The sequence below is a fragment of the Punctularia strigosozonata genome (assembly GCF_000264995.1).
Source record: "Punctularia strigosozonata HHB-11173 SS5 unplaced genomic scaffold PUNSTscaffold_4, whole genome shotgun sequence".
In the NCBI taxonomy this organism is placed as follows: Eukaryota; Fungi; Basidiomycota; class Agaricomycetes; order Corticiales; family Punctulariaceae; genus Punctularia; species Punctularia strigosozonata.
Genome location: NW_006767436.1, coordinates 20,331 through 28,991, shown reverse-complemented (window position 1 = coordinate 28,991; position 8,661 = coordinate 20,331). Strand labels below are relative to the sequence as shown.

The window sequence follows — 8,661 nt, the reverse complement described above, 5'->3', positions numbered from 1 at the left end:
TCTTTCTTTCTTTCTTTCTTTCTTTCTTTCTTTCTTTCTTTCTTTCTTTCTTTCTTTCTTGCAGACCTGTTCGGCTTCGGCACCACGTGAGCTCCTCATCGCTCGTATTGATGAGCAAACAGCTTGACGTAGGCAAACTTTTTTGTTAGTTGGTTCTAACGCGTCGTGCTCGCCAACAGGGCCTGCGGCGGCGGCCTCGTCACCTGGAAGGGCACCAACCTCACCGACGCCCCCGGCAATCGGTACGGCGCCTACATCGCCAACTCTGCCATCGTCCGCGTACGCCCCCTACTCCTTTCTCTCCCCTCGTATCCACGCACCGACGAAACGATCGATAGTCCCCCGACGCGAACGCCACGACGGTCACCGTTGGCGAGTGTTATCTCGGTAAGCTCTCCCCCCCCCCTCCTTCCCTCCCTTTTTCCTTCCAGGTACGAAGTATTGACATCGATATTCAGGCCGGCCGTGGAACGACCTCGCGACGACCGTGTACCTGAACGTGTCCATGGACGCCAGCATCAACCCCGCCGGTTTCAAGCCATTCTCCTCCGGCGGCGTCATCGCGAACACCACGTTCTACGCCGAGTACAATTCAAGCGGTACGTGGGTTTATCGATCTCCCTCTCCTTTCCTCCCCCCATAACCATCATGATGTCACATACTCATGACGTTTTTGCGTCGACGCAGGTGTGGGAGGCGATACGAGCAAGCGCGTTGCGGCCGATCGGGTGCTGACGGCGGCGGAAGCGAGGGGGTTTACAGTCGAGGCGGTGTTTGGAGGGAAGCCGGCATGGATCGATCATGAATGGATTTGATTGTGGCGTCTCAATGATGTGGGTAGGTGCAACGGCCTTGGGGATGTAGCATGGCCCCGATAGCTGACGTGAATTGTCCTAGACTTAGTGATAGCTCTTGGAGAAGGTGTAACATGTACATCGCTAGCCAATGCTGCCACGTTATCTGTCCGCCTCGTACTGGATAAGATATCGCCTGCCCATGAAGGCTATTTCCTTCGCTTCCTTTCCCGATTCATCGCAATTGCAAAATCGTGTCGTAGTTGTTAAACTCCTGGTTCAAATCCCTTGCCATTTCCGGGCGTCTCCGTATACTACGCTCCAGTTCTCGCAAACGTAGTCGTTCGAGAAAATGGTATGTGGCCTGTGTTCGTCTAAAAGTTGCATCCGACCTATGATCGCTAATGGTTGACTTGCTGTCTTCCAGGGAGCGGAAGCAGGATCGGCTCCAGCCTCGTGTCCGCCTGACACGGTATACTCTGCCGAAGGTAGTTCATGCAGTGCCTCAGGAGAGGGTCGCGCACGTCCGCCACGCGGGAGCTGTACGCGTCCACGATGATGTTCAAGCATCGCATCTGGTGGAAGAGCGCGACGGTGTACGTCTGTGGGGCGGAACTTGGCTCCGACTTCCGCGGGAGGTGGACGAGGTGGCTACCGTTTGGCAGGAGCTGCTCCAACTCGGCTTTTCCGCGCGCGGTGCCTATGTGGTAGTGGACCGTGTTCTCGACGTGGAGGTACACGGCGGGGATGGCGGTGGGGTTGAAAAAGTCGAATGGGGTGGGGTCTGTCATTCGGTCAGCGACTCGATATGCAGTGAGTGGCAAATGCTGTGTATCCACCTTCCCGAGCGACGCGATAAAACAGAGTAGTCGCCAACCACCAGAGGAGAGCGACGACAGTTATCGCCAACGCAAAACGAGGCATTGGACGGTGCAGAAGAACGGCACGTATGTCACTATCTAGGACCAAGAATATGTATGCTTTCCTGAAAGTCTGAATACGCAGTGAACGTCGTGTTCTTTCTGATGAACGTTATAGGCCCCTCAGAATGCCCAGGAACGACACATATGGAGCGAGCAGTGGCTGCGCGACGCTTCAAGTACTGATCCCATGGCTCGAGCCGCTCAAGGGTCTTCCCTTTTCGTGGTCCGTATGCCCAGCATTCGGTGAAAACTTCCGTCTAGGGTATGGATCATCCAGGCGGTTGATGCACAGGTAGCTTATAACATACGTTATAGTTTTTGCACATGGGCCCGCGGACTCGGACCTTCAAGAACGACGTGCCGGTGACTCCGAACCTTGCATTCGAGGTCCATAACTACCGTGCCTTGACTGCCGGTGGGGGATTGCGGGTGTACGCCGCCTTCGCGACGAGGCTTCCATGTCCCGCTTGAATTCAGCATCCTGCTTCAGGCAGGCCAGGATATTTTGAGATCAAATCGAAGACCGTTGGAAGGAGAGAATGAACCTTGTAGACAGCTGGCGTATTGAGCGTCCCAGAATCGGCTTCTCAGAGAGCTGTCCAACGATCGAGATGTCGCGATTCTGCGATCGATGAGGCCTACGAGGCCCCACAGATGCAAAGGAAGGTACCCATAGCCATGCGTTTTGGCATTCGCGTGCGATCAGTCTCGCTCGCAAGTCGTAGCAACAGCAGTCGGCTTCGTTTGATGTCTCGGGAAGCAACGGTAGCAATACAAGAGCGACTGCGTGCTGCGCCATAGGCTAGGTAGGGTGGGACAGTTTTAGTATTTAGTCAGGACAATCATCCAACTAGTGCACCGCAGCATGCCAGAAGGGATAACGATCCGGACCTTGAAGAATCCGACTAGTGAGTGCGTATGTTTGCATAAGAAACAATGAACTGAGAATCGTCGTAACTCGCGCAGAGGAGGAGCTGGACGATGCCGCAGAGGTACTCGTAGAAGCATTACTCGACAGTACGCAGCGAAGGGCACCAGCAACTTCACCTTGGTCATTGACACGCTACCCCTATAGAATCGATCACTCAGGCTGCATGCGGCGGCGATAAATCCAAAATGTTTGCGTTCCACCGCAGTTGCATAGCTGCTGCTGCAATTGGAGGTAAACTCGTTATCGCCGAGACGGACATGAAACAGGTCATCGGCGCCGTTACATACATGGGCCCCGGGAAAGAGTTGATGGGCGAGTGAGTGATACTTTCCATCGCTGTTGTCGAGAGTGAGTCTTCCTCACATTTTCTAAGCGACGAACAACAGGCACAAGGATTCCTGGACTTTCTATCAACGCTACCGTCCGACATAGTGACATGGTGGATGGAAAAGGTTGTTTCTCCCCTGCGTCGAGTACCCAGTGCAAAGCGGTGGCTCATATACTCGCAGTTTCTCCCGGAGTATGCCGCCATCACAGACACCATCATCGGACCAGGAGTTAAGACTAGTGCATGGTCCATAAACAGTCTAGGCGTCGCCCAAGACTTCAGGGGACGCGGTATTGGGCGTGCACTCATTGAAGCGGGTGAAATTCTCGTGAGTTGGGGCAAATAGTACAGGTACATAAGTGATACACGCTGACTTGGCCTAGGCGAGGGCTGATAAAGTTCCCATGTTCGGAGAAACTGAGCATATAGAGAACGTGAGTGATTGCTGCAGGTTCAGTTCTGCAGGATGCCGCTGACCAGTCCCTTTCCCTTAGCTTCGCATGTTCGAACATTTAGGTTACGAGCTCATTGGACAGCAAAGGCTGACCGGAGGCGGACCGGTCAAGGACATTGATGTTTATGTGCTGAAGAAGGAGTTTTAGCTGCACACTTCAGAGTGTACATCAACGATGTATATGGGAAATTATTAGGGCCTTTCTGTAATCGCACGGTGCTACAACCTCTCTGTGTCATCCTTCCTTGTGCAGCCTGAGCCACTTGCTCTGTTACAGCCAATAGCAGCGGGATGCTGTAGTCAGCTTCCTTCGAGTTCACCGCAAACAAATCGCCCAAATTTGTATACACTTTGCATACCTAAGCCTGAGAGCCCCCATGACTCGGAGATTCCAACTTCAGGTGGAGTACTGCCCCTGATGTGTCCACAGGCAGGCAAATCACCGTTCTCCAGGTTCCAGTCTGCGTTCTCGTCCGATCACCGGCCGTGCAGGCCTATTTTCTATGTACTGCAGCAATTTATTGCAGGTGTGGATATACCCACTCCAACGAAGTAGGAAGCTTGCTCGGTGTGAGTAATCTATGGGCGGTACTCGGGGATTATTGTTTATTTTGTGGTTCGGTTTGCTCAATGTGGTTCATGTTCGGAGTTCATCGCCTTGCACAGTTTGCTGTCGGCAAATGCAGGCAGTCAGAGAAGCTCATACACCTCTGGTATAAAGTAAGAGAAGATGTGAAGACCAATTGCTCTGAATTTCCTCGATTGCGGCTCAACATGAAGTTCACTAAAGTCATAGCTATCTACATCGCAAGTTCCGTGCTCAGATCGCATGCTTTCTCTAGTACCATAAGTACGTTAATTCCTCGTCCTCTGGCTGTACTAACATGAGTTGTTGGCAGCAGAGAATACTGAAGCGCCGGGTGTGTACCATGCTTTTCCGCCATATAAAATTCCAACCTTCATGATTGGAAGTTCCCACCTCATCAATACCCGGTCTCCCTCCTATCATCGGAAGCGTTGACCCATTTTAATCGTAAGAACGTATTCCTTCTAATGCTACCGATCTAACTCACACATTTGCACTATCACTAGTTTCCGCTTAATTCATGCACACATTCTCTGCCGCAATTAGGCGGGAGGTGACGAGGGCTACATGCTGAATGTATCCGAGAGGTGGCGTTGATTACATCCAATACGGAGTTTCAATGGAATGTGCCTGGGCTAGTACCATATGAATATGCCATTTTCTCCCGCTAATGGCACCCGTTGAGCTGTGAGATGTTCTATGATGAACTCATGACGAAAAATGAGAATGATTTCTCAGTCTAAATCCGGGTCCTGTGTGCTTTTGCTTCGGGGCACGGAGCATATATAAAGACGGTATGCTGTGCACCATTTATTGGCACAGAACTCTCCCTGAGGCTGTCGTGCAATGTATATTAGACGAGCGTGCTACTCACTCTGCAACCCGCATCCGACTGTGTAATCAGACACTTCACGTCGCTTTTGCTTGCTCTTCCATGGATATCTTTGCAAGACACCTCCTTCAGTTATGCCTTGGAGTCGCCTGCGTTAATATCTGCCTGCTGATATACCACACTGTGATTTGGCAACATACTCCTACTAGTATAGCACTACACAATTATAGTAAGCACGATCTAATGTTGGTTTTATTTACAGACCTAAAAACAAGCTTTCAGCATACATCGGCAATGACTTTCCTTCAAATTACGACATTCACGTCGGATTTGTCACCATGGACTTCACTGAAACAGTGAGATACGCATTGGACGAACCTGCATCGGCCGCCGAATGGGCACTGCTGCAAATGATACCAACACATCAAGGCTACGTCCGCCTAGGGCCTGAGAAGCGCCGCTTCGCCATCAGCATGTTCCACTCCATGCATTGCATGGACTTGATTCGCAGGGCACTGCTTGACTATGACAACATTCAAGCTTCTCCATTGCACGTCCAGCACTGCATCAACTACATCCGCCAATCGTTATTGTGCAACGCCGACGCAATGCTGGAGCCTGGTGATTTTCTGGAATGGAATATTACTCTCAGGGATGGAGACAGCAGACATTCCCGACAGTGTCGTGATTGGAGTGAAGTATATCGGAAGGTGGATGCAAATTATAGGCAGTGGGGAAGTTGGACAGAAGCGCATGGTGTATAAATGGTTTGCTTACCGACGTTTCAAACCAATGCAACTTCCTGATACAAGATCCCCATTAGTTGAAAGTGATACGAGCTTCGTTGCTTCTAATCTATTACGCAAAAACTATGTGGATTGTGCGTAATGCTGGGAGGCGAATTTCCCGTGTCAAAGATCGTGTCGATTCCAGCTCTCCGTTATCACATCGCTATCATCAAGTACACACTTTGTTTAATTGGTTGCGGTCCATTATCGTCACCCTATTTGTGACAATGCTATTTCCACGCCTCTGAAGCCGATATCATGTTCCTGCGATGCTGTCTGCTCTCACACCCACAGCCCTATGTCCTCTACAAGTGCTGTCTGTTCCTTCGAAATGCTGTCCTGTTCGCTCTTGTGCTCCTATCCTTGTGCTCACTGCAGTGAAGATAGAAGTATCAAAATCGAGGAAAATTGGTCTTTCGAATGATCAGAAACCTCAGTAACCTTCTCGACCGCTCTATTGACAGAATGAGTTGGCCAATTTTATAGATCACCCAGGACCCGCTTGATAGCGACTTCATGCAGTCCAGTATGTACATCGTGGAATACTATGGAGCTATTTGCAGTACAGAAGATATCACATCGACTTATATGTAGAGATGCCAATGACTTACATCGAACTTGGTTTTGTCTCCGATGTCGGGTCTGCCACCTAAAGGTTTTGGTCCCATCGAGCCCGCTTCTGTCATCCACCTTGAGAAGGATATATTCAATGGTGCCGCGCTCGGAGCTGTAGCCTACGGTGAGTGCCAACACTGGGACCTATTTCTTCCTTGAAGTTATGATATTCTTTGAGGCCTCAATGTTGCCTTGTTTCTGCTGTGTGCTCCATTGCTATGGGCGCAACGCAAGAGAAGCCCGAAGTATGCTTATAGCATGTTGGCGTTCGTCTGCACTACGTTCGGCCTTGCAACAATTGCGAACGGCTTAGCACTTTACATCAATCAACTGACTTTCATCGATGAGCGCAACTATCCTGGAGGACCGGCTGCATTCGCTATCGAACAGAACTCGATCACCATCAACATAGTGGCGATAGCTTTCTACCTCTTCAACCAATGGCTACAGGATGGACTACTGGTTAGTCGCAATCAGACGTCCCTGTCATAGTTTATACTGACATAGTGCGTAGCTATATCGACTCTATGTCTTGTCTGCTACGTTTAGATTTTGGACGATGCTTGTTCCGGTGTTGCTGTATGTCGCCAGCATAGGTTAGCTTCCCCCTTGGTAGATCATCCTGGTGGCTTACCTGCAATTGATGGCGATCCAATCAGTGTCTGCGAGTCTCTTGTTCGCTGAACTTGTCCACCCCGGGGACACTCTCTGGGAGAAGTCCAGTGTCAACATCGCACTAACGTACTGGTGCATCGCGGTTTCCCTCAACTTGCTCATCACAGTCCTCATCGTCGCGCGATTGATCTATATGCGATCCAAAACGCGCACGCTCTTCGGGAAGGACCATAGCTCCCCGTACTACTTGACTATTTCAGCCATGCTAATCGAATCCGCCCTCGTATACTCCGCGTTTGACCTCGTGTTCATCGTTACCTACGCGTTGAACAGTTCCGCAAACTTTATTGTATTCCCTGTGGTAGGCCAAGTCGAGGTGCGTCGGTCTACCTCCTTTGATCTACGTATCGATGTGACCAGACAAATTGTAGACTCTTGCACCGCTGCTTATAGTATGGCGAGTCGCGCAAGGCCGAGCGCTCACCAAGAAAACAGTGCATGAAATGACGGGGGCCCCCCAGCTGACGACCCTGAGGTTCCGAACATCTGTAACCCGAGCGGATACGTCTGTAACAGCGAAGGCTACTCTCGCTAACAACTCGATCGAGATGGTGGCATATGCGGAGGACAAGTAGAGGACGTCCTGGCTGGGGTGTTCGAGGGGTATCTTCAACCGCTGCATTCACCATCAGGAAAAACCCCATCTGGCAACTTTCTACATATATACATACATGGTTCATAATATGACCATATTCTGTCCAAATTGTCACAAAAAAGCCAAAAAATCCCATAAAACTGTCAAATCATGACAGTTGACAGACCAATTAGGGGACTGTCTTATAGGTACAAGGGGGCTTAGAACTAATGACATAGAAAATGTGGTTGCAGTGTCAATAACATTAGCACTGGTCCATGTCCAAGGGGCTTAGAGAACAAATGCAGATGTAAGTGTTGGAGTTGGGGATTGATACTTGACTGTTGACACCTCACCCTGGCCTGGCCCCATCTGTAATATCATATCACCCCATATAGTCCCAGCTTATATACTGCATGTACATCTGAAAGACAGAGATGTCCATAGCCAACATCATGGTTATGAACCCTACAGATTACTGATGGCCAGGAGACACTGTTGTGGTGCTTTTATCTCAGGTATAGTTAACTTGTCTCATGTCCCATTCAGCTATCACTAACAACTTTATGAGCTCAAATATATATATGTATGTACTCTCGGACTGCTATGACATAGCGACACATGTAATACGGTAGCCAACGCGGACTTAGAGATTCAACGTGAATCCACACGTCACGTGACCTGGCCGTGTTGCCCCGTCTCAGCCCACCGCGCTGGCAAGTGCGCCCAGCGCCGCGCTTGCAAGTGCGTGCATCAACGCGCAAGTCCCCGCGCTCGCCGTCACAAACCGCCCCCAGCACTCGAAGTGCCCGCTCGCCGCCCTCAGCTTTCACTCCTGCCATTTGCCCGGCCCCGAGTGCGAGCCGCAAACGCGGTCGCACTCGGCGCAGCTTCCACCCCCGCCCCTGCCGTTTGCCCATCCCCGAGCGCGAGCCGCCAATGCGGTCGCGCTCGGCGCTGCTTCTACCCCACGCCTCTGCCGTATGCCCCGAGCGCGAGCCGCCAACGCGGTCGCGCTCGGCGCTGCTTCCACCCCGCCCCTGAGGTCTGCCCATCTCCGTGCGCGAGCCGCCAACGCGGTCGCGCTCGGTGCAGCTTCCACCCCGCCCCTGCCGTCTGCCCTCCCCGAGCGCGAGCCGCCAACGCGGTCTCGCTCGGCGC

At 51.4% G+C, this 8,661-nt stretch overlaps 5 protein-coding genes across 5 annotated transcripts in view; 4 read left to right on the top strand and 1 right to left on the bottom strand.

Annotated features, from left to right (window-relative positions):
* The window catches only part of PUNSTDRAFT_65618 (carbohydrate esterase family 8 protein), a gene marked incomplete at both ends in the record, with an annotated part of 2,350 nt that extends 1,535 nt beyond the window's left edge, over positions 1 to 815 (top strand). Inside the window, 3 exons of the mRNA XM_007381586.1 lie at positions 339 to 387; positions 459 to 599; positions 688 to 815. Coding sequence (XP_007381648.1) covers positions 339 to 387; positions 459 to 599; positions 688 to 815 — 318 coding nt within the window. The remainder of the gene's footprint in view (positions 1 to 338; positions 388 to 458; positions 600 to 687) is intronic.
* Positions 816 to 1,195: 380 nt separating this feature from the next.
* PUNSTDRAFT_64074 (uncharacterized protein) lies at positions 1,196 to 1,585 on the bottom strand (the record flags this gene model as incomplete). The annotated part of the gene is made up of 1 exon (XM_007381585.1): positions 1,196 to 1,585. One exon carries the CDS (start codon positions 1,583 to 1,585, stop codon positions 1,196 to 1,198), a length of 390 nt encoding a protein of 129 aa, XP_007381647.1.
* Positions 1,586 to 2,582: 997 nt separating this feature from the next.
* PUNSTDRAFT_132241 (uncharacterized protein) lies at positions 2,583 to 3,578 on the top strand (the record flags this gene model as incomplete). The annotated part of the gene is made up of 7 exons (XM_007381584.1): positions 2,583 to 2,625; positions 2,684 to 2,734; positions 2,793 to 2,964; positions 3,022 to 3,100; positions 3,158 to 3,304; positions 3,360 to 3,410; positions 3,471 to 3,578. 7 exons carry the CDS (start codon positions 2,583 to 2,585, stop codon positions 3,576 to 3,578), a joined length of 651 nt encoding a protein of 216 aa, XP_007381646.1.
* Positions 3,579 to 5,129: 1,551 nt separating this feature from the next.
* PUNSTDRAFT_63838 (uncharacterized protein) lies at positions 5,130 to 5,612 on the top strand (the record flags this gene model as incomplete). Its single annotated transcript, XM_007381583.1, has 1 exon — positions 5,130 to 5,612. A coding segment is annotated over one exon (483 nt), but the record flags the coding sequence as incomplete, so codon positions are not given.
* A 693-nt stretch (positions 5,613 to 6,305) lies between these two features.
* On the top strand, positions 6,306 to 7,375 carry PUNSTDRAFT_35722 (uncharacterized protein; the record flags this gene model as incomplete). The annotated part of the gene is made up of 5 exons (XM_007381582.1): positions 6,306 to 6,375; positions 6,430 to 6,713; positions 6,766 to 6,847; positions 6,911 to 7,242; positions 7,298 to 7,375. Coding segments are annotated over 5 exons (846 nt in total), but the record flags the coding sequence as incomplete, so codon positions are not given.
* Between the last annotated feature and the right edge of the window lie 1,286 nt (positions 7,376 to 8,661).